The 25923-nt window shown below is 46.3% G+C and overlaps 1 protein-coding gene across 5 annotated transcripts in view; it reads right to left on the reverse strand.

Moving 5' to 3' along the window:
• Positions 1-25923, reverse strand: part of nab (NGFI-A-binding protein homolog) — a 941120-nt gene that overhangs the window by 18136 nt on the left and 897061 nt on the right. For all 5 annotated transcript variants that reach the window (XM_072288146.1, XM_072288148.1, XM_072288145.1 and 2 more), the window contains 2 exons: positions 16901-16983; positions 15671-15895 (listed from right to left, as the gene is read on the reverse strand). In XM_072288146.1, coding sequence (XP_072144247.1) covers positions 15671-15895; positions 16901-16983 — 308 coding nt within the window. The remainder of the gene's footprint in view (positions 1-15670; positions 15896-16900; positions 16984-25923) is intronic.

Below are 25923 nucleotides of genomic sequence, written 5' to 3' on the forward strand. Positions count from 1 at the left end.
AACTCTGCGTGAGGGTGTCGCCGCACAGTTCGCGAAAGTGTACGTGCAATACCAAGAATGTCGTGGAGCACCGCACGTGCGACACATGTGTAGTGTACAGTGTTCCTTTGAAATGTGGTAGAGATTACATAGGACAAACCAGTCGTTGTGCGAATGAGCGGATGCGTGAGCATGCGAATATAAAACCCACAGGCACAGGAGGTAATCTTCCGCTGCATTGTAAGGAGTGCGTTTGTAATCCCATCTTCAGTGACGTTTAAATCTTGGGGTAGGCTAAGACTCAGCAGGAAAGAGAGTTGATTAAAGCCTATCGGATCTATAAACTTGGCCCCGAGAAGTGTGTAAGCGCGCCATCTGTGTTCCTTACCAAGAAAGAGCTTTTATTTCTTGATCAGTGTAAACGTGTATAGATAGGGTGTTGACCGTGTTTTTGTTATGTTGTGCCTTGCGCATTTTCAGTACGGACTTGAGGGAGTCGTTTTCATTAATGACGTTCAGTTGTTAGTCCAACCACCTTCCTGTCGCCTTGTCTATGTCTCCTTCTCGATTTTTTGTACTTTCAAGTTTCCTGGCCTTATCCTAGTATTCCTCAAGGACAGCAACCGGACGCTATGGCAGGCTGCGCCACCAATGCACTGCCCAAGTGCCGCTTTTCAATAAAGATCATTACCACCAACGCTTTAGCGAGCTGCGCCAATAATGTACTAGGTACGTGCCGCGGTAACCCCTCGAAAAACTTAGATGACTGTTCAGAACAGGCGCCTTGTCCTGTCGTATTCCTTGTGTCTATTGTTTTGCGCTAAACGAAGTGTTCTTAGATGACTGTGTATGTGCCGCTGGGTGTGCTGCAAGCGAGGAAACAATTCTCAGCACTACGCTTCTCGTCTCGGAGGCCGCGCATGCACTACTCTGCAGCGCCACGAGGCGCCCCGTAGACGGAACGAGTGTGGCGAGCGAGTTCGTGCAAGAGAAAATTAAATACGCAAATGGACCCAGTGGGGGCATGACATTCCCAAAACAGACATAGGCGCACCAAAAATGTCTGGAACCATGGAAGAGCACTGGGAGCTCCAATCAAGCGTTCTCAATGAGGGATGAACACGGTAATATCATGTGAAGTAGACGGTGCACAGCACTATATCAAAAACGTTATTAGGGATAACTGCGGCAACAAAGAAAGCGTGGTTCGGAACCAAACATATCCAGCAACAACAGAGAAGACTGAGAGATCAAAATTTAGTGCAGAAAGCTTTTACTTGAAGAAAGCAAAAAGAAATTTCCCTACTAACAAGGCCGCAGGGACCGCTGAAGTTCCAATACAGCTAGACAAGCACCTGGGTTTTAAGACCACAACACCATTGGCTAATCCCATAGCCCAAGTGAACCATAAACCACGCGAACCATAAATTCTGTAAGTACACCCACAGTCTTGACCAAATGATGCCTCCAGAATACTAGCTCAAGTCCCACTCCCAAAAGACTGCCTAAATTTTTGAATTTCAACATAGCATTCACTAACATACGAAGTGTAGTGCCAAAGCGAGATCAGTTACACAGCTATATTAGCGACACAGAATCCGATATCGTCTTGCTAACAGAAACGTGGCTGAGCTCGGACATAGACGATAACGAAGTTTTTCCGTCTACCACTAACTTCACATTATACCGTAACGATAGACAAGGCCGAAGGGGAGGAGGCGTCCTTATCGCTGTTAGAAAGACATTATCATCCTACCTAATATGTCACGATAGTAACCTTGAACTTACATGGGTATGTGTCTATAACAATACGATAAGAACAGTTTTTGGCATTTGTTATAGACCACCTGATAAACAGCAAGCTTTCATTGATTTGCTGTCCCAATCCCTAGCAAACATTAAACACAAGCTGCCGAATGCACCAGTTTTTCTTTTCGGAGATTTTAATTACCCCCAGATTAACTGGAGTAGGCTGTCTGTATCAACAGGGACCTTTTCCACTGAAGCAATGCAGTTTCTTGTAGTAACAGAAGACTTTAACCTCCAGCAGATGATAGCATGCCCCACCAGAGGCGATAACATACTCGACTTACTTCTTACAACTCACCCGGACGACATTTCCGCCATTACCGCGATACCTGGCTTCAGCGATCATTGTCTCCTGCATGTTGTTATTCGTCTTCCACTGAGTAAGAAATCATCTACCCAAAAACTAATCTCTGACTACCGGAGAGGTAACTATGAGGCCATAAACAGTGGACTAGAGTCATTTTGGCAAAACTTTCAGACCACTTTTTCGTCACGCTCAGTGAACTCCAACTGGGAGCTATTTAGAAACGCAATGTTAAAAGCTAAAAGATAAGTACATACCCACTATTGTCGTAAAATCAGACTATAACAACCCTTGGTTCACTAAACGTGTAAAATCTCTTCTCAAACGTAAAAAACGTCTCTACAGGAAAGCAAATCAAAGTAATAGCACTGCAGCGTGGGAAAGGTATCGCGCATGCGTAAAACTGTATATTCAGGAGGTTAGTCAAGCTAAAGATAAATTTAACAGTCACGATCTACTCTCCATTCTCCAATCAAATCCACATAAATTTTGGCGCATGCTCTCCACTAAAGACAGATCTAACACCATCGAACTCGTTGACCTCGATGGTGAACCTATCCATAATGATGAATGCGCAACCGCCCTAAATAACTACTTTTCTTCTGTATTTACTGCTCCCATTCACGTACCTGACCAGCCCACACTTACTGCTTCAGTGCAAACTATGCCAGACCTAGACATATACGCGGAGGGCATATTTAACCTAATCAATAGCCTTAAACCATCATCTTCCGCTGGCTGTGATGGTATTAGTAGTAAACTTCTGAAGAACACCTCTCATGTATCAGCACAAATACTCTGCGTACTATTCAAACAATCGCTAGAGACGGGGACCGTTCCAGGTGACTGGAAGAAAGCTAATATCTTGCCCATTTTTAAATCAGGTGACCGCTCAAACCTTACCAATTACCGCCCAATCTCCCTTACAAGCATTTCCTCAAAATTACTTGAACACATTATAGCCTCAAGCCTAATGAAATTCCTTGAAAGCAAAAATTTTTTCTACCCATTTCAGCATGGTTTCCGAAAACACTTATCGTGTGATTCCCAACTCGCCGAATTCACCCACGATATTCTGCTTATGATGGACAGGAACCTCCAGATCGACGCCGTTTTCTTAGATTACTCAAAAGCTTTTGACAAGGTGCCTCACGAGCTCCTACTGCAAAAACTATCTGGACTTGGAATCTGTAATAGCTTACTGAAATGGATTGAACAATTCCTATCCGGGCGCACACAATACACTTCCACAAACAATCACCGCTCACCTCTTACCGATGTGACTTCGGGCGTCCCTCAGGGCGCCTGTCTGTCCCCTTTATTATTTCTAATCTATGTAAACGACTTGCCTACTAGCATACATTGTAAACTACGACTTTTCGCAGACGACTGCGTAGTTTACAACACTGTTAACTCCTCTGACGATGTTCTTTGCCTGCAGCGTGACCTCGATGCCATCTCGTCATGGTGCGAAAAATGGCACATGCCTCTCAACTTATCGAAATGCAAATCTATGTCTTTTACCCGAAAACGCAGTCCTTTTCAGTCCACTTATCGCATTAGCTCTGTCAACATCAGCGCCACTTCATCTTACAAGTACCTGGGTCTTATTTTGACGTCATCACTCTCTTGGATAACACATATCGAAACAATACGTCGCAAAGCTGCGCGCTCACTCGGGTATCTACAAAGAAATCTAAAGAAGGCATCCCCAGAGGTAAAGAAGTTGGCATACTTGACATTTGTCCGTCCACAACTTGAATTTGCTTCTGCTGTCTGGCATCCATCTCAAGATTACCTAGCCGCATCATTGGAATCCGTTCAAAACCGAGCCGCCCGCTTCATCACTTCACATTATTCACGGTACACTAGTGTCACTTCTTTGAAACAAACGATAGGTCTGCCAACACTGAAGTCTCGCCGCATCATATCACGTCTTTGCTTGCTGCACTCTTTTTTTTACAATCCACGCTCAAGGCACCACCTTCTTAAACCACCATTACGAACTTCCTCTCGCATAAGTCACAGCTCTGCCATAGCACGTTTACCCAGCCGCTCATCTGCCATGACCACTTCCTTCTTTCCTGATGCAATCGTTTATTGGAATGCGCTCCCTGACAACTTCGTTACCTGTACTGACCGCAAAAAATTTCGTGAATACCTGACAAATCACTTTGAATAACTTTCTGTTCCCAGTGTACATCGTTCATGAACCCATCATAAACCTATCGGAATAGTCTACCCTTGTCAACCCTTCCACCTAGTCTTTTTCTTTTGTTTCTTTTATTGCTAATCTATTGCCGTGTTACTTCTTTCAATTCGAATTTTTTCTTTTATTGTTTAAAGTCGTACAAAATCAGCGATGTGTTATTTTTCTTTTTTTCGGTGTTTTGCAAGAAACCACTCTTACACGTGTTTGTATTGCCCCCCCCTTGTGTAATGCCTTCGGGCCTTCAAGGTGATAATAAATGAAATGAAATGAAATATAAGGTTGGTACGCATGGAAGCAAGATTAACCTCATCTACAAAGGAAAAGGTGATAAGGATAAGGCGAGCTCGTACAGGGCAGTTACGGTAGCCTTGGGATACATATGTAAAGACAATGGAAATCACCAAAATACAACTGTCGAATTGGGTGGAAGAAATGACGTACTGGGAGAGCTGCAATATCGATTCAGACCCGACATGTTGTTAGAAGAAAATATTTTGGACTAGCTCAGCACATAGAGATTTCAGTAGCTCACTAAGAGACCTTTTTCGATGGTATTTATAGATAGCAAGGGAGCCCACGTCAACGTAGGCAGGGAATTATGTAGTATTCACAAGAACGAAGGCATAGACGACGAAATGGTGGAGCTGCTGAGAGCCATATATAGAGACATCAGAGTACACTTTGTATGCAAATGGGAGAAGCGCAATAAACTGTTGGAACTCACCCCAGAGACTGGCGCAAAGATGCCCTCTGTCTCCTTTATTCTTCATGCTTTATGTTAAGGCCATACAGAGGCGATCCGAAAACAGTGAATCAGGGTTTGATTTAAGGTAGACTCGTAATGAGCAAAGGGTGCAACAAAAGATATCTGGACTGATGTATGCAGACGACGTACTGCTACTAGCGGACAATGCAAGAGGTTTACAAGGACTTGCGAATGTGTGGCAAATCACTGAACAATCTAGGCCTCGTTACGAATGCGCTAAACATGCGCAAACGTGCAATGCGAAAGCCACATTGGGCAGATAGTCGGAGAGCAGTTGCCACGCGATGCTGGGCGCTGCTAATTTTCCCGTAACGAGCTCCCCTCGTGAGAGAACAAGCACCCCAAACGGAAGAAAGAGTTGCCAGTGCAGGGGAGGGCGAGATCACGCCAAAGACTCATGAACGTTTTCCGGAAGAAAGCCGTCACGAACTGGTGCCTGCCCTATACGGGAAAGCAGCGAAGGCCAGTAGGGAGTCAAATATCTCCAAGACCTTCGCTCCGCCTTCGCGCCCGCTTGAACTAGGTGGGGACGCGGGTCCGATATTTCGTCTGCGACAGTGTTGTTTGTGCTTCTTGATTGGCTGTCGTCCTGGTGGGTTGTGACCTGTGTGATTGGCTACTGCCAGGAGGGACGGTTCGAATAGAGGTGTTATAATGACAGTGCAGAGAGAAAACAAGCTACTCTGGGCCACAGAAACGAGGCTCCTCCAGACGCTCGTTGCTAAACATCTGTTTTCACATCCTTTTCTGTTTTACCTATTCAATGATGTAAATAAGTTTCGTTCAAATGCCATTATAACTGGTGGTTTTCGACTTCCCCATTCTCGAAATTCTCATTTTTTCAACTCGAAGCCTCCGCCTTGCTACCATATGGAGCCGGGTTCCTGACATAACCTAGCGCCGCAACAACTGGTGATCATCCGTGCCATCTACAGCTACAAGCGGCAACAAGGGTCAGCCATCGACATCGATCACGTGTGGGTGAGTGCTCGGCTTTTCCTTTGATGTGTGAGGGTTCGGTTTTAGAACTGGTGGATAAATTTGTGGGAACCTAGAGGTTAGATATGCTCGGATTGTTGTGTTGGAAGTAGCCGGCACTCGAAAGGATCATTGACTCGCAGACGCTGCATAAGCCGGACCTGCTGCTGTTGTGTGAGGAATTGGGGATTGATACAAAAGGTCGGACCCGAAAACTCATTATCAGACAAGCAATCGTTGATTTGGGAGCCGATGATGAGGAGCTCAGTGAAGAATGGAGCCTTATCAAACAAAAAAAAGGAAGGGTAGGCCTAGAGGGAAGGAACGGAAGAAAAAGACAGGAACATGAGGCAAAAAGGCTGGAGCGCGATATTTCGCTCCGGAAGTTGGAACTTGAAAAATAGGACGGGCAGTTGTCTCCAGCAAGTGCTACCTCTTCTCAACAAGGAGTCAGAGTTCAAAATGTCCAGGTACATTCAGCCATATGTGGTGTCAGGGGTTATCGGTTGTTGCGCGGCTCAGCAAGAAGGATGCGGACAACTACGAGAAGTCCAGAAGCGTACGCTGAGGGGCTAGTTGGTATGACATTATCCGAAAAACGAAAAACTAGCACTAACCACAGCAACAAGTTTGTGCCTTGTAGAGCGAATGTCATCTATGAGATTCCGCTGAGTTGTGGCAACGTGTACGTTGGACAAACAGGCCGCTGCATTAATATTAGATTATTAGAACATGCCAATTCACTAGATGATTCTAGAGGACAGCATCTTCCTAAGCATTGCAAGACCTGCAGGCATGACGGCAAAGTTTGTACTCCACTTTTCGGCAGGACTAAGATTGTCGGACGCGCAAGTGACAAGAAAGAGTGTGAAGTAATCGAAGCTTTAGAAATCGCGAGATTAGGGCCGGATAAATGTGTTAGCGAGGCTTCCATACATTTGTACCGCAAGGAGTTGGCGTTTCTGGGCTTGACTACATGATAGCGGCATTGGTCCTTGCGGTTTGTGCGCATGCGTTCTGTTGTTGGTAGGGAAAGTGGCGTTGGAGCATTAAACCAGTTGTTAGTCTGCGCCTGTGTCGTGTGGTTCTTTCTCTGTCTTGTTCTTTTTTGTGCAGTTTTTCGTTGTTCGCATAAAACTACGAGAAGATGAAGGCTTGGCGTCTCAGAAAGTAGACTCAGCGCATTAACGTTAAAGATTTCGGGGCGCGAAGAAGCTGAGGGACGAGAGCGATGCTTCGTTTCTGTACAATGTAAGAGTAAACTTAACCGCATGGTTAAAAGGCACTGAGTCTTACAGTGACAGGGACACTGTAGTGGAGAGGATCCTGTTGGAGCCGTTTTAAAACTGTGTCCTAGAGCAGCAAAAGAATTGGTTACAGGACCGGGGAGACGCACCTTCTGCGACAAAAGCGGCCACACTCGTCGACGAGTGCGCATCGCGCCGACAGCTTAGCCTCGGAAGGGCCTACAATTCCAAAATATGTGAATAACCGTTATGGGAAGCACCCTTCGAGCCCTCGAGTTGAGAGAGAGTGTAAAAAAAGTACCCTTCAGGTAAAAGTGAAACGAAGTACTACAGTGAACTGAGTGAAAAAGTGCCCAACGCATAAAAGGCAAATAACGCTTTTGAGAACAGGAAGCGGCTCATTTGCTACGAGTGCAATGCGGCGGGTCACATAGCGGTAAACTACGAAAAAAACTTCCAAGTTGTTGGAACCTTACATGCATGACCTGGCAGTGAACGGGAAACCGTGCAGACAACTGCGCGGCTCGTGGGCAACAACGGATGTTGTCCATCCATTGTATGTGTCAGACTACTCAGGCCAATGTGCATGGATCCACCAGATAGTGGAAGAACATAGTGTTTGCTTGCCAATCGCGACAGTGGCCATCGAGGGTTCTTTCGGTAAGCTAACAACCGAAGCTTCGGTTTCAGGAAAGCTCTCTGAATGCTGTCCGCACTTGTTCTCAAACAGATCACATATGTTATTGCGAGAGAGGAGCATTATTTTCGGTGACAGGGTTGAACAAGCATAAAACCGTTCAGAGGCGCGAGAATCGGCAACTAAACTCACTTCCGAGAGTTTCACTATGGAGGAAACACCGAGCAAGACAAGGGCGGAAACGGATGAACGCATCGCAGATCACCACGACAACGAAACACCCGAGACCACTCAGCCGGAAAATCAGTCTCCCGAACCGCTGAACGAGGATGTCCTTTAGAATGCGTTATTGCCGTCAGTGTCAAGTAGTATCACTATACTCCTAAGTGGGAATAGAGAAGAGTGGGCTGCTAAGCAAGTGGAGGACTCCACCATTCAGGAGATCAGAGAGCGCCAGAGAACATGTACTCCAGTAAAGGAGAATATTTGTTTCCAGCTGAGAAGACGTGTGTTGTATTGCTTATACAAGGTTAAAAAACACGGAATGGGTCGAGATCAACTAGTCGTTCCCCAGAAGAATCGCGCAGACTTGTTGCAGCTTTTCCATGGCAGTTCTTGGTCGTGTCACCTTGGAACCAGGAAAACAAAGCAGAGGCTGTTACAGGAGTTTTATTGGCCTGGATGTTTTAAGGACGTGGAGAAATTTGTGCGGTCATAAGACACATGCCAGCTGCTCGGAAAAGGCGCAGGATAAGTGGAAAGCGCCGATGGTTTCAGTACCGATTATTACCGAGTCATTTCTGCGGTTAGTGATAGATGTAGATGGGCCACTTCCTATAAGAGAGACAGGGTACCGGTATATACTATGTTATGCCAAGCCACAATGTTTGGAGAGGTGCTTGCACTACCTGAGGTGACATCGGATAGTGTTGTGAATTCGCTGTTGTGGATCTTTTATCGAGTTGGATTTCCTTCCAAGATTCAAAGTGATCAAAGCAGTGTGTTCACAACTATCCTCACCGCGTCATTTCTAAAGCGATGCGGCATAAGAATAGTGTACGGCTCAATTCATCGTCCACAGAGAAACAGCGCAGATAGGTGGCATCCCGTTCCCAAGCGCGTCCTCAGAGGACTGTGTTATGAAAATAAGCGCGGATGGAACGCATGTCTACCAGCAGCCGTTTTCGCTTTCTGTCGCCGCCAAATGAATCCACTGGTTTCCACCCCGCCGAGTTGGTTTACGGAAGGAAGGTCACCGCGCTCACCTTTGCGGATGGTACGGGAAACGGAGGAAAGGCGCGAAGAAGGCCCTACCGTGGTGGAGTTTGTTTTGGATCTGCTGGGGCGTCTGCATTATGCTAAAGAACTTGTAGAGGCCAGCATGAAGTGAGCTCTGGCTCGATCCAAACTCTACTATGATAGGACCGCCCGTCAGAAGACGTTCCGTATCGGTGACAAGGTAAAGTTACTAAAAGCCTCAAGACAAAACAGGCTCGAAGTACAGTGGAAAGGGCCCACTGAAGTAGTTGCAAAACCCTCTGACACCGTCTACGTGGTGAAAACCTCACGAAAACGTGAGGCGGTGCGCATTTGTCATTGTAAAATAAATAAAATATGATGACGATGATGATGATGTATTACGTGCAAAGAGAGTTAGTGGTGAACATGACCCTAAACCTTCCTGAACACATAAAGGACAATCTGGTTTGTCTAAGTGGAGGGGGAAGTAGAGCTCAAGAACTCCTGAAGAGGACGGAGCAGAGAGGGGAACTAAAGAAATCCCAGTTGTCCGATGTTTGAGAAATTATAGACGAGTTTGATGAATGCTTCATCGACAGACCGGCTAGAACTTATTTGACTGAGCTCTACATTGAGCTGACGTCCGAGGAACTAGTACAATGAAAGTGTTATCGATTCTCTCCATGCAGAGATAAATCCTTGACATGGGAGTGAAGCGCATGTGAGTATTAGGAATGCTTAAGCCCTCCGAGAGCGAATAAGCTTCACCTATAATATTGGTGGAAACTCCGGGTAAAGAACCAAGGCCCGTAGCAGACTATCGGAAATTAAATGATCTCACCGAGGATTAAGTGTATCCAACTCCAGATATTGAGGAGAGTGCGGAACAGGTGAGCCGAGCAGCCTACTTGACTACGCTGGACCCTATTCGAGGGCACTGGCAAGTACCGCTGAGAGAGCGAGCCAGCAGATACGCGTCATTCGTCACATCAACAGGCCGCTATCAACCGAGAATGATGAGATGGGACTCAAAAATGCTCCATTTTTTTTTTCGCCTCATGGATAGTGTTCTAAAAGGTATTGAGGCATTTGCCGTGCCATACTTAGTTATAATTTCTCATTTCGCAATATTTTCTCATTTACGGGCAAACAATAGGTGCACCTTAGAGCCGTGCTCAGCCGTTTGCGTAAAGCTGAGCTTGCCGTAAGGGCTGACTTGTGTTCGCTTGCAAGGGCGACCGGAAACTGCCTAGCAAGGTTAAAATATCAACGGTACCAGACTATGCTCGACCGAAAACTAAGACGGACGGGCATTCGGGAATTTTTGGGGCTCAGTGGGTATTCCAATCAATACATCCGGGATTATTCTACTTTGGCAAGCCCTCTGACTGATTCTCTCCGCGGGACAGACCCGACAAACGTAGTCTGGGATGAAAAGAAGGAAGCTACCTTCTTAAGCCTGAAGGCTACATTGATTAGCCGTGGAGTATTGCGAGCTTCCGATTTTAACCGAGAATTCGTGGTCCAGTGGGATACAAGTGATTGAAGACTAGGTGTCCTTCTCCGGACAGGCCGCCATTGGAATATGCACCTCGCAACGTTTAACGCTAGAACGTTATCTAGTGAGGCGAGTCTAGCAGTGCTATTGGAGGAATTAGAGGGCAGTAAATGGGATATAATAGGGCTCAGTGAAGTTAGGAGGCCAAAAGAAGCATATACAGTGCTAAAATGCGGGCACGTCCTGTGCTACCGGGGCTTAGCGGAGAGACGAGAACTAGGAGTCGGATTCCTAATTAATAAGAAAATAGCTGGTAACATACAGGAATTCTATAGCATTAACTAGAGGGTGGCAGGTCTTGTTGTGAAACTTAATAAGAGGTACAAAATGAACGTTGTACAGGTCTACGCCCCTACATCCAGTCATGTTGACCAGGAAGTCGAAAGCTTCTATGAAGATGCGGAATCGGCGATGGGTAGAGTGAAAACAAAATACACTATACTAATGGGCGACTTTAATGCCAAGGTAGGCAAGAAGCAGGCAGTGGGGGATTATGTCATAAGCACTAGGAATAGCTAGCAGGGGAGAGTTTTTAGTAGAGTTTGCGGAACAGAATAATATGCGGATAATGAATACCTTCTTCCGCAAGCGGGATAGCCGAAAGTGGACGTAGGGGAGCCCGAACGGCGAGACTAGAAATGAAATAGACTTCATACTCTGCGCTAACCCTGGCATTATACAAGATATGGACGTGCGCGGCAACGTGCGCTGCAGTGACCATAGGATGGTAAGAACTCGAATTAGCCTTGACCTGAGGAGGGAACGGAAGCAACTGGTACATAAGTAGCCGATCAATGAGTTAGAGGTAAGAGGGAAAATAGAGGAATTCCAGATCAAGCTACAGAACAGGTATTCGGCTCTAACTCAGGAAGAGGACCTAAGTGTTGAAGCAATGAACGACAATCGTGTGGGCATCATTAAGGAGTGTGCAACGGAAGTCGGTGGTAACTCCGTTAGGCAGGATACCAGTAAACTATCGCAGGAGACGAAAGATCTGATCAAGAAACGCCAATGTATGAAAGCCTCTAACCCTACAGCTAGAATAGAACTGGCCGAACTTTCGAAGTTAATCAACAAGCGTAAGACAGCTGACATAAGGAAGTATAATATGGATAGAATTGAACATGCTCTCAGGAACGGAGGAAGCCTAAAAGCAGTGAAGAAGAAACTAGGAATTGGCAAGAATCAGATGTATGCGTTAAGAGACAAAGCCGGCAATATCATTACTAATATGGATGAGATAGTTCAAGTGGCTGAGGAGTTCTATAGAGATTTATACAGTACCAGTGGCACGCACGACGATAATGGAAGAGAAATTAGTCTAGAGGAATTCGAAATCCCACAGGTAACGCCGGAAGAAGTAAAGAAAGCCTTGGGAGATATGCAAAGGGGGAAGGCAGCTGGGGAGGATCAGGTAACAGCAGATTTGTTGAAGGATGGTGGGCAGATTGTTCTAGAGAAACTGGCCACCCTGTATACGCAATGCCTCATGGCCTCGAGCGTACCGGAATCTTGGAAGAACGCTAACATTATCCTAATCCATAAGAAAGGGGACGCCAAAGGCTCGAAAAATTATAGACCGATCAGCTTACTGTCAGTTGCCTACAAACTATTTACTAAGGTAATCGCAAATAGAATAAGGAACACCTTAGACTTCTGTCAAGCAAAGGACCAGGCAGGATTCCGTAAAGGGTACTCAACAATAGACCATATTCACACTATCAATCAGGTGATAGAGAAATGTGCGGAATATAACCAACCCTTATATATAGCTTTCATTGATTACGAGAAAGCGTTTGATTCTGTCGAAACCTCAGCAGTCATCGAGGCATTACGGAATCAGGGTGTAGACGAGCCATATGTAAAAATACTGAAAGATATCTATAGAGGCTCCAGAGCCACCGTAGTCCTCCATAAAGAAAGCAACAAAATCCCAATAAAGAAAGGTGTCAGGCAGGGAGATACGATCTCTCCAATGCTATTCACAGCGTGTTTACAGGAGGTATTCAGAGACCTGGATTGGGAAGAATTGGGGATAAAAGTTAATGGAGAATACCTTAGTAACTTGCGATTCGCTGATGATATTGCCTTGCTTAGTAACTCAGGGGACCAATTGCAATGCATGCTCATTGACCTGGAGAGGCAAAGCAGAAGAGTGGGTCTAAAAAATAATCTGCAGAAAACTAAAGTAATGTTTAACAGTCTCGGAAGAGAACAGCAATTTGCAATAGGTTACGAGGCACTGGAAGTCGTAAGGGAATACATCTACTTAAGGCTGGTAGTGACGGCGGATCAGGATCATGAGACGGAAATGATCAGAAGAATAAGAATGGGCAGTGGTGCGTTTGGCAGGCATTCTCAGATCATGAACAGCAGGTTGCCATTATCCCTCAAGAGAAAAGTGTATAATAGCTGTGTCTTACCAGTACTCACCTACGGGGCAGAGAACTGGAGGCTTACGAAAAGGGTTCTACTCAAATTGAGGACGACGCAACGAGCTATGGAAAGAAGAATGATGGGTGTAACGTTAAGGGATAAGAAAAGCACAGATTGAGTGAGGGAACAAACGCGAGTTAATGGCATCTTAGTTGAAATCAAGATAAAGAAATGGGCATGGGCAGGACATGTAATGAGGAGGTAGGATAACTGTTGGTCATTAAGGGTTACGGACTGGATTCCAAGGGAAGGGAAGCGTAGCAGGGGGCGCCAGAAAGTTAGGTGGGCGGATGAGATTAAGAAGTTTGCAGGGACGACATGGCCACAATTAGTACATGACCGGGGTTGTTGGAGAAGTATGGGAGAGGCCTTTGCCCTGCAGTGGGCGTATCCAGGCTGATGATGATGATGTCCTTCTCTGCCAGAGGGGTGACGACAGTAACGAACATCCCGTGCTCTATCTGAGCCGAAAACTGAGTTCTCGGGAGATGAGATACTGCGCGTAGGAAAATGAATGTGCTTACATTGTGCTGGCCATTCAGAAATTGCAATGCTATCTCAGGGGCGCCATATTCACCGCAGATACGAACCATTGTCCCCTGGCATGGCTGCAAACCGCGACATCAAATAGCAGTCGCCTCCTGAGGTGAAGCCTCATTCTACAGCAATATAATTTTGACATAAAATACAACAAGGGCAAATTGAACGGAAACGCGGATGCACTTGGTCGCTCTTTCTAAGCGGTAAAGGATTGCTCTGAGCAATTACTCAGAATTACTGCTGGAGTTTTATTTGTTTGAGAGATTGTGTGTGAAGGTGCGTAACCTAGCACGTCTGGTTTATCAGCATAGCGTGTCCGGGGAGTTTTGAGTGTGTGCATTTCGCAAACAGGTACTAAAAAAAATTGATCGTCATCCCTCTTTTGACCTGGCTTGTGCAGAGGGAGCCGAGTGCTTGCTTGCGCACGTGTTTGGGTTTCAGAGACAGCACGAGGAATGCGGTCGGCGACATACCCGACAATGTGGCCATCGACGGCGAGTTTCTGGCATTGGCCGGCAGAAAATGAAACCGTCTCTCTGTGAAGCAGTGGGAACAGCTAAGCTACAAGACCATTTTAGCGGCGGGGGGGGGGGGGGGGGGGGGGGTAGGGGCTTTTAGTCTAGCCTCAGCGCTACGCTCTTGTGCATATTGACGTTGCTGTTCTCGTCGTCGCTCATCCTTCTCACGCTTCTCTTTGGGAGTCCTAACCATGTGTGAGCATTCCATGGTGCTATAAGAACACAAATGAAATCATTCGCTAGGCGGGTTATTTTACATATGACAGTGTGGTGACGTCACTCCCTGCTTCGTATGCTACAGTTGCCGCTTCCCGGCAATTGCAGCCTACGCAACCATAATCTTTGTCGGTTAACGCATGCGGCGAACGCTACGTGCTTCGCATTCTTCGAACGCCCCTGGTCATCTATCAAGTAGCTGACTCTTCTTCTATCCTTTCCTTTGTTTAAATCAATACTAGGGTGTGTCTTCCATGCGTAAGATGCCTAATTCTAATGGAGATAGGCCCTTTTCGCCTCAACTAGCGAAACGGTTTTCTGTCGACTGTTATGTCGACGGAGACGAAGAAATCCCAGTATCCGAGTTATATATTGCTACGCTGTAAAAACGAGTCTAGCATGCCTGAATAACATAAGCAGGCCATCCGACTATTTGTCAGCGCCCAGTTTCAAAGAAGATTCCAATAAATCATCAACATCATCATTATTAGGGCGCGAGAAAGGAGCCGCTTTCCGCATGACGCATTTCTTAGTGCTTGCACGTACCAGCTTCTCATACATTTCTTAGGTCACACCCAGGCTTTGGGGCAACGCCACTAGATGGCGCCGGGTGCCCTTAGGGAGAGGTGAAGGAGGATTCCCTGCTGCAGGGCACGCGCCTCGTGCATCACTCTGTTCGAGGATGGCAGTACGTTGTGTCGCTGTATTGAATCAATACTAAACAACATCGTCGACAATCATCGTAAGGTTGGTTCTTCGGACTTTGTTATGATTAATAATACTATTCTTAATACTGTGTTTTATGATTGCGGATGTACCAGCTTAGAGATAAATAGAGAATAAAGATAGCGCGTGCGGGAAAAGAGGTAAGAGAGACACCTCTTTCACTACACTACACGGTTTGGTAAAGCATGGAAGGTAAAAAAAAAGCAAAAGAAGCGCGTGTAACAAAAAAGTAATGGAAATACGGAAATGCTAAGCTGATGGCATATGCATTTGATGCATCCACTGAATACGCACCACGTGATGCAAGTGCCAACATTGTAGGATACGTAACATGCAAAGGGAACACAGCAATAGCGCTACCTTAATCGTTTCCGTGTACGGGAAAGAAGCCCTGGATGACTGTTATCAAGAGGTAATGAGGCGAAATTAACGAGGCCTGACAGTGAGTATCGAGGGGCCCAATTTTTTGACTAAGCACAACATTAAAGATAGAGTAGGTGCATACCCTCGTCCATAAGAGTCTCCTGGACAAGCTGCTTGGTAATCTGCGCCGAGGTCTTCTTAACGCTAGCCATCTTCATGTTGAAAACGTCTGCGGCGCTCGGCGGAGGCTGGTGCTGCTGAGAGGAAGCTAGGTTGCTCGACTGGTTTGAGTCCTGAGATGGTGAGTCATGTGCGTCATGACTCAGTGTCGGCGATGAGTTGTTGCTGTATGCCGAGAACTGTGAATCTGCGTACAACCATGTCACACAATGTCAGTTAAATCAGCACAGCTACGAGAAAACAGCAACTGGAGGCGAACGTGTCCAACGCATTCATGCGCAAGCAGCTTGCAGCAAGGAAATAAAAATAATAAACATTCACTTTAACTGTCACGAAAAGAGAGAGCGATATCCTTCGGCATAATTTTTACATCTGATGTCATTATGTCATGTCAATCACGTTAATCATGTCTACACACCAATCGCCCAGAAAAGCATCTTGCTCGAACTCTCAGATAATTGAAAGATAGACATTCTTTTGCACACTTTTTTGATGACTGAAAATTCGACAAAGCTGCTGTCATCAGGGGATAAATAAAAGTGAAAAAAAAAACGAGTTCCCTAGCCAGTCTTGGCATAGCGGCCGCCCCACTACGATGGCAGAAGTCTATACTCGTAACACTTGTCGGGCAGAGCACCGAAATAAGCCAGGAGTTCAGTACGCTCCTTCCGAACCACCTATATCTATTTTCCTGGGCAGATGCATCTCTCATCCAACAAAATCCTCATTGTCCCTAAATGACACCCTAATTCACGGAATTCAGCATAAATGCGACTACCCCATTTGTCAGGGCTATGAGCAACATGCGACAGCGCGGTACACACGTGCTACAAATGTCCACGCACCCTTTTCTCAGCCCCAATGATTGCACGCAATAATATTACATCCCTCATTCATAACATGGACGAGCTGAGTCGCACCATCGCGGGAAGAGCTGCGCCAGTCTGCGTGGTCTGCCACATCCAGGCGACCCGTCGCCAATTCACCCCCTCCGACTGCGCCACGTGCGACTACTGGGACTAGAGTCGTCGTGCTTTCTGCTTCTTCTTTTCGCCTTCATTAGCGAGCCTTGTAAACAATGAACTAGGCGAGTGGCGCGTTCTCTCGGTGTTTAACGTCAGCGTCGATGTGTACAGACCACGCTTCTGCCACCGTCGCTACGCTATAGCCAGCGCGCAGAAGGTCACCTCACCAGTGTCATCGGTGTCCGCTTTGTCTTGTTCTGAACAGGAGGACAATCGGCCGTACTGGGCTTTCGCTGCGCTGCTACAGTACCTGTGAATAAAAAAAGACATTCAATGGTATGAAGAAAGCATCAAAGGGATTCTGATATTCCACGCAATTATGAGCGAACTCATGATGGTACATGTTAATTCAGGTGTGCGGAAAGCTAACCGTCATCTTAGACTGTAGCGCCAGCTGACACACACACAGTCTAGAAGAAGACACTACAAGCGCTAACTGTCAACTAAATCTTTATTGAAACTATCAACATATATACAGTAAACTCTCAGTTATACGACCGTCGGTTTATCGAATATTTCAGAATAACGAACTTTTTAAAAATCCCCGGCAGTTTTCTTATAGATTCTATGCAAAAATGTTTCACTTGAACGAATTTCGGAACAGTCAATATTTCAGTTTAACGAACTCGCTCAGAGGACCAAGGCTTATTTTTACGACCATGTGGTGTGTTTTTCATCGGTTCCGTTCAGCCTTCCAGTTTTAAGTAACAACGGCAATTCGCGTGCTCACTTTCGAGATGAGTGCGACGAAACGGAAGCGGTTGTCTCTCTCGGACAAGCTGGAAATCCTTCAGCGCCTGGACAATGCTCCAAGGCAAGTGGACGCTGCAAAGGACTATGGAATTGCACCGTCGAAGTTTTCAATGATTGTGAAACAAAAATCGAAGCTTGAAGGAGAAACTTCGATGAATCCAGCCAGGAAACAACTCTGCACGGGGTACTTCAAAGAAGTGGACGATGCCTTTGCGGTATGGCTTCGCGACCTACGATCTCAAAACATTTCAGTGTCCGGCCCGATTATACAGGGCAAAGCGAAGTAATTTGCTTTTCTTCTGGACGTTCGCGGCTTCGAAGCAACCAGTGGATGGCTTACACGATTTCGGGATAGGCATGGGATCGCGTGGAAAGCGATTTGCGACGAAAGCAAGGATGCCGACCAAGAGGCAGCGAGAACCTGGAGGGATTAAATTTTAGCTGAGGTTGTAGGGTACATTGCAAAGTTGAGAGACTCTGTGTCTCAACAGCAAGCTGTGCCAGAAGAAGTGTACAAAAACATTGACTCTTTGGACAGTTTTGTTACTTCCTGTGCTTTAAAAGTACAAGTGCAGAAAAAGATTACAGATTTTTTTTCTAAGTGAGAAAGGCCGAATTATAACTGTTATGAACCTTGTACTTGTTGATATGTACAAATTCCATGTCACACATTTCTAACACTATAGATGCCATGTATTTTGCTCCATGAATTGCACTTCAAACTTTTAACTCTGTATGCCATGTCTTATGTTGGTCTAGTGAATATTCAGTTTAGTGAACTTTCAGTTAAGTGAACTATTGCCTTCGGTCTCTTGAAGTTCACTCAAGTGAGAGTTCACTGTGCGTGTGCGTGTGTGTGTGTGCGTGTGCGTGTGCGTGTGCGTGTGTGTGTGTGTGTGTGTGTGTGTGTGTGTGTGTGTGTGTGTGTGTGCGCGTGCGTGCGTGCGTGTGTGTGTGTGTGTGTGTGCGTGTGTGTGTGTGTGATTGCAAAAAGTGCAGCATATGGACATGACAAGGTATAAAGAATGTCAGGTAAACATATTAACAGGTAGAGAGGTGAAAAATAAGAACAACAAACGGCACTACTTGAGAATGACACATGTGCTGAGAAGATATTGAAATTCGCTTTCTAACAGCGATATTGATGTGTGGCTAACACAAGTCTCTCCTAATATTTTAAGGTGAAATGCCTCAATTATTTCCCGTGTGGTTTCGCATTTGTGTCTTCGAACTACTTTTGTGTCTTTAAACAAAGGTTTCCAACCGCAATTGAAGCAGTGCGACGCTAGATGTGAAGCATTATAGTTAAGTGATTGTTTACGTTATTTTAGACTGACATTGAGGCACCTTCCGCTCCGTCCATTGTGACCAGTGTTACCAGGCGCTGAAGGGGACACATGCCTAACGCCGCAATACTTTTTCTTCTTTTGCCGCCCTCTCGTCAAGTTTCCTATTTATCATAGGGAACATCATAGAGAATTTGCGGGGCACCCCCACCCCTCCTCCCCCACAAACTGTAATGGCCACGTTCTGTAAACCATGCGCTTACGGAATGTAGCGACGCATCAATATCTCTGTCAGAAAGCGAATTTCAATATCTTCTCAGCACATTTGTCAATTTCAAGCAATGCCTTTTGTTGCTTGGTTTTTTGGCTTCCCTACCTCTTGATATGTTTAACTGACACTGTTTAGACCATGTCATGTTCATATGCTGCACTATTTGCAATCACTTCTATATAAGTTGATAGATTAAATAAAGGTTTAGTTGAGAGTTAGCGCTCCTCCTGCCTGCTTCTAGCCTGTGTGTGTGTCAGTTCCCGCTACAATACAAGAAAATGCTACCTCAAGAACTCGCCCAACTTTCTAACCGTCTGTGGGCTTGAAAGTGCGAGACAGAGGGTAAAGGTGTTTTGGCAGTCAAAAGGAACAGCATTCGCGCTTATTGCACCTAAAGTGCAGCAGATTAGGCTTCTGCTTGCGCATACCATTATTCTATAACACACGTCAAACACTAGTGCGCGACAACATGTGCCTTTTCAGAGCGAAGAATTGTGTTCCCTACAGCGCTCTGGTCGCCATGAGGCCCTTTCCCGTCAGGCATGCAGTCAACGCCGAACTTCATGGTAAAAAATTTTCTTCGTGTTCTCACTCTATTAAAGAGTCTGGTTTTGTTATGCATGCCCTGTTCGACTTACAAGCCAGCCGCCAGCTCCCGCAATCACCATCGGGTGTGAACAAATGTGCAGTTAGGCAAAGTCGGCAATTTTGCGACCAACAAGAAGGAACGTTTTTCTTCTGCTTGGACAGCATCGATGCAAGAAAGTGTTAGACGGGCAGACATGGCTTAGACATTCCTGCGCGTCATGTAAAACTCCTTACATTGTCACGTAGTAGTGACGGTGAATATTACAGCGGTAAAAGTGTAAATAACACAACAAAATTTTATTGGGTGAACCTGTGTCCCCAAAAATAGGCTACACTTAAAGCACAACGATAGCAGCGAACAAAGTCGTTGATCGTCGAAATCTGATCAGCCGGTCAAGCGCGTTGGCTTTTATACGTCAGTCACCGACGGTTCCAGAGCAAGCGCTGGTGCCTGCCTGTCTTCCAGAAAGTTCTACACCAGTTGCGTTGCGCATACATGCAATCAGATTACACAATGTTTAGTGACAACAGACAGCGGATAGAACCATCGATAACATTCCAGAAATTTCCGATACATGCAGGCGCGTCCTGCGCTGAGCCATAACATGTTAGACAATGAAACGCAGTCACCTAGTAAACAAGTACACGTGTCAATACCCCTCTCTTAAAAAGTATAGTCCCGATGCCGCAAACATAAAAGTTGAGCGAGGAACAAGCAGTACACTTATAAAGAAGAAGCAACAGAACGAATTCCAAAGAAAGTCCAAGGTTCAGCTATGGAATGTCGCAAACATTGTTAGCGCTTCTAGAATGGCTTAAGTCGATCAACATTGACTATATCAGGTCCTGAGCGGCGGCGCAGTGATTGCGAAATGCCGTCTGTCGTAACGTCATACTCCAGTGCGCCAATGCGTCGGATAATCTTGTAGGATCCGAAATAGCGGTGTAAAATCTTCTCGCTAAGTCCTCGTCGGCGTATTGGGGTTCAAACCCAAACACAGTCGCCAGGCTTGTATTCCACGTATTGTAGCCGAAGATTGTAGCGTCGCCTGTCGGTCCTCTGCTGGTTCCGTATGCGCAGGCGGGCGAGCTGTCGGGCTTCTTCAGCGCGCTGGAGATAGCTGGAGACGTCAAAAGTGTCTTGGTCGGTGACGTGCAGCAACATGGCGTCGAGAGTCGTCGTCGGGTTCCTGCCGTAAACCAGCTTGAACGGCTTGATCTGTGTTGTTTCTTGTAGCGCCGTACTGTAAGCCAAGGTTACGTACGGCAGGACGGCATCCCAGGTCTTGTGATCGACGTCGACGTACATTGCTAGCATGTCGGCGAGAGTCTTATTCAGGCGTTCCGTACCATTCGTCTGCGGGTGGCAGGCAGTTGTCCTCCTGTGGCTTGTCTAGCGGTATCATAGAATCACTGGCTCCCGACAGGCGCCATTGGAACATGAACCTGGCAACGTTTAACGATAGAACATTATCTAGTGAGGCGAGTCTATCAGTGCTATTGGACGAATAAGAGGGCAGTAAATGGTATATAATAGGGCTCAGTGAAGTAAGGAGGCCAAAAGAAGCATATACAGTGCTAAAAAGCGGGCACATCCTGTGCTACCGGGGCTTAACGGAGAGACGAGAACTACGAGTCGGATTCCTGATTAATAAGAATATAGCTGGTAACATACAGCAATTCTATAGCATTAACGAGAGGGTGGCAGGTCTTGTTGTGAAACTTAATAAGAGGTACAAAATGAACGTTGTGCAGGTCTACGCCCCTACATCCATTCATGATGACCAGGAAGTCGAAAGCTTCTATGAAGACGTGGAATCGGCAATAGGTAGAGTGAAAACAATATACACTATACTGATCGGTGACTTCAATGCCAAGGTAGGCAAGAAGCAGGCTGGAGACAAGGCAGTGGGGGACTATGGCATACGCACTAGTAATAGCAGGGGAGAGTTATTAGTACACATTGCGGAACAGAATAATATGCGGGTAATGAATACCTTCTTCCGCAAGCGGGATAGCCGAAAGTGGACGTGGAGGAGCCGGAACGGCAAGACTAGAAATGAAATACACTTCAACTATGCGCTAACCCTGCCATCATACAAGATGTGGACGTGCTCAGCAAGGTGCGCTGCAGTGACCATAGGATGATAAGAACTCGAATTAGCCTAGACCTGAGGAGGGAACGGAAGAAACTGGTACATAAGAACCCGATCAATAAGTTAGCTGTAAGAGGGAAAATAGAGGAATTCCAGATCAAGCTACAGAACAGGCATTCGGCTTTAACTCAGGAATAGGACATTAGTGTTGAAGCAACGAACGACAATCTTGTGGGCATCATTAAGGAGTGTGCAATAGAAGTCGGTGGTAACTCCGTTAGACAGGATACCAAAAAGCTATCGCAGGAGACGAAAGATCTGATCACGAAACGCCAATGCATGAAAGCCTCTAACGCTACAGCTAGAATAGAACTGGCAGAACTTTCGAAGTTAATCAACAAGCGTAAGACAGCTGACATAAGGAAGTACAATATCGATAGAATTGAACATGCTCTCAGGAACGGAGGAAGCCTAAAAGCAGTGAAGAAGAAACTAGGAATTGGCAAGAATCAGATGTGTGCGTTAAGAGACAAAGCCGGCAATATCATTACTAATATGGATGAGATAGTTCAAGTGGCTCAGGAGTTCTATAGAGATTTATACAGTACCAGTGGCACCCACGACGATAATGGAAGAGAGAATAGTCTAGAGGAATTCGAAATGCCACAGGTTACGCCGGAAGAAGTAAAGAAAGCCTTGGGAGCTATGCAAAGGGGGAAGGCAGCTGGGGCGGATCAGGTAACAGCAGATTTGTTGAAGGATGGTGGGCAGATTGTTCTAGAGAAACTGGCCACCCTGTATACGCAATGCCTCATGACCTCGAGCGTACCGGAATCTTGGGAGAACGCTAACATAATCCTAATCCATAAGAAAGGGGACGCCAAAGACTTGAAAAATTATAGACCGATCACGTTACTGTTAGTTGCCTACAAACTATTTACTAAGGTAATCGCAAATAGAATCAAGAATCAAGAAGACTTCTGTCAAGCAAAGGACCAGGCAGGACTGCGTAAAGGCTACTCAACAATAGACCATATTCACGCTATCAATCAGGTAATAGAGAAATGTGCGGAATATAACCAACCCTTATATATAGCTTTCATTGATTACGAGAAAGCGCTTGATTCATTCGAAATTTTAGCAGTCATGCAGGCATTACGGAATCAGAGTGCAGACGAGCCGTATGTAAAAATACTGAAAGATATCTACAGCGGCTCCACAGCCACCGTAGTCCTCCATAAGGAAAGCAACAAAATCCCAATAAAGAGAGATGTCAGGCAGGGAGATACGATCTCTCCAATGCTATTCACAGCGTGTTTACAGGAGGTATTCAGAGACCTGGATTGGGAAGAATTGGGGATAAACGTTAATGGAGAATACCTTAGTAACTTGCTATTCACTGATGATATTGCCTTGCTTAGTAACTCAAGGGACCAATTGCAATGCATGCTCACTGACTGACCTGGAGAGGAAAAACAGACGAGTGGGTCTAAAAATTATTCTGCAGTAAACTAAAGTAATGTTTAACAGTCTCGGAAAAGAACAGCAATTTACAATAGGTAGCGAGGCACTGGAAGTGGTAAGGGAATACATCTACTTAAGGCTGGTAGTGACGGCGGATCCGGATCATGAGACGCAAATGATCAGTAGAATAAGAATGGGCTGGGGTGCGTTTGGCAAGCATTCTCAGATCATGAACAGCAGGTTGCCATTATCCCTCACGAGAAAAGTGTATAATAGCTGTGTCTTACCAGTACTCACCTATGGGGCAGAAACCTGGAGGCTTACGAAAAAAGTTCTACTTAAATTGAGGACGACGCAACGAGCTATGGAAAGAAGAATGATGGGTGTAACGTTAAGGGATAAGAAAAGAGCAGATTAGGTGAGGGAACGAACGCGAGTTAATGACATCTTAGTTGAAATCAAGAAAAAGAAATGGGCATGGGCAGTAATGAGGAGGGAAGATAACCTATGGTCATTAAGGGCTACGGACTGGATTCCAAGGAAAGGGAAGCGTAGCAGCGGGCGGCAAGAAATTAGGTGGGCGGATGAGATTAAGAAGTTTGCAGGGATGACATGGCCCCAATTAGTACATGACCGGTGCTGTTGGAGAAGTATGGGAGAGGCCTTTTCTCTGCTGTGGGCCTAACCAGGCTGATGATGATGATGATGATGCTGATGATGATGATCGTAGAATGGCTTGTCTTAGCTCTGCTATCAAGGCCGTTCCTCTGTCGGCGATGAGGCCTGCTGGGGCGCTATGTCGCAGCTGGATGTTTTCACCGAAAAACTTCGGAACTTCTGCTCCACTAACGTTCGGCAGAGCTTTCGTTTCAGCAGAGCGGGTGACGTAGTCCGTCGCCACGACGATCTACTTGTTGCCAGGTGTTTGCACCGGGAAGGGTCCCAACAAATCTATCCCGGTCTGCTGAAACGGTCGGCAAGGTGGCTAGATCGGCTGTGGTAATCCCGATGGCCTCGTTGGCGGTGCTTTGCGGCCTTGGCAGTCATGGCAAGTTATCACGTAACGAGCGACATCGGCGGTGATGCGCGGCCAGTAATGCTTCTCTTGTATTCTTGCGAGCGTGCGGGAAAACCAGAGATACTCGACTGTCTTATCATCGTGCAGGGCGTGCATGACAGCTGATGAGAGTGCCGCTGGCACAACGATAAGGTAGTTTGTGAGGGTCCTCGTCGTACTGAGTCCTCGTCGTACTGCGCAAGTACCGGTGGCAGCTGGATGCGTCGTTCGAGTTCTTCAAATGCGTCGGCCTGCGGCGTTTCTCACTTCAACTTGACATCACATTTCGTTGGATGTGTCAGCGGCTCAGCGATGCGTGGAAAGTCCTTGACAAAGCGCCTGTAGCAGGCACACATGTCAAGGAATCTACAAACTGTCTTCTTCTCGATGAGCTGCTGGAACTTTGCGATGGCAGCTGTCTTCTGCGGGTGGGGGCGCACTCCAGCTGTGCTGATGACGTGGCCTAGAAAGAGAACCTCGTCGAAGGCGAAGCGGCACTTTTTCAGCTTCAGAGTGAGCCCTGATAACTTGATGGCCTGTAGCACTGTCGCAAGCCGCCTAAGGTGATCGTCGAAATTTGCGGCGAAGACAATTACGTCATCATTCTAAACAAGAAAGGTCTGCCACTTCAATTCTGTTAAAACCGTGTCCATCGCGCTCTGGAATGTTGCAGGCGCCGAGAACAGTCCTAATTGCATAACCTCAGACTCATACAGGCCGTCTGGCATGATGAATGCGGTCTTTTCGCGATCTCCTTCGTCAACTTCTATTTGCCAGTAGCCAGACATGAGGTCCATCGACGAGAATTATTTAGCGTTGCAGAGCCGATCCAATGCGTCGTCTACCGTGGGAGGGGGTATACGTCCGTCTTCGTGATATGGTTCAGTCGACAATATTCAACGCAGAAACGCAGTGTTCCGTCCTTGTCCTTCAGCAAGACTACAGGAGATGCCCACGGGATTTTCGACGGCTGGATGATGTCGCGCAGCATCTCGTCGACTTGCTGCGTTATAGCTTCCCGTTCTCACGCTGAAACCCCGGTATAAGGGCTCTCGATGAGTGGTCGAGCACACTCTTCGGTGATTATGCGATGCTTTGGGACTGGTGTTTGTTGAATATTCGATGACGTCGAAAATCAATCTTTGTGTCGTCGCAGAAGACTTTTGAGCTGTTGCTGCTTATTGATGGGGAGTCTTGGATTTATGTCGAAGTCTGGTTCGAGAACTACGGTCGTCGAGGTAGATGCGTCAGAATTTGAGACGACAAACGCATTGTTGGCTTCCAGAATTTCCTCGATTAGGCCATCGTTGTGCCCTTCTTGATGTGCTTCAACTCCTGGTTGAAGTTTGTCAGCGTCACTTTGGTTTTCCCTCCTTGCAGTCAAGCGATGCAAATTTCACGGTCGAGTAGTAGACGTTGGTCGCTCTCGATGACGCCCGCTACGTGCACGGGTGTTTCGCTGTCGACGGAAATGACAATGCCTGAGCGAAGCGGGATGGTAACTTAGTCCTCAAGTACACTCAAGGCATGGTTACTACAGGCACTCTCTGGCAGTATCGCTAGATCATCGGGTAGTGTTATCGACTTTGACTTCAGGTCGATAATTGCGCCGCGTTGGTTCAAGAAGTCCATGTCGAGAATGACGTCCCGTGAACACTGTTGAAGTATAACGAAG

This window comes from Dermacentor andersoni, chromosome 5, assembly GCF_023375885.2.
Source record: "Dermacentor andersoni chromosome 5, qqDerAnde1_hic_scaffold, whole genome shotgun sequence".
Classification (NCBI taxonomy): Eukaryota; Metazoa; Arthropoda; class Arachnida; order Ixodida; family Ixodidae; genus Dermacentor; species Dermacentor andersoni.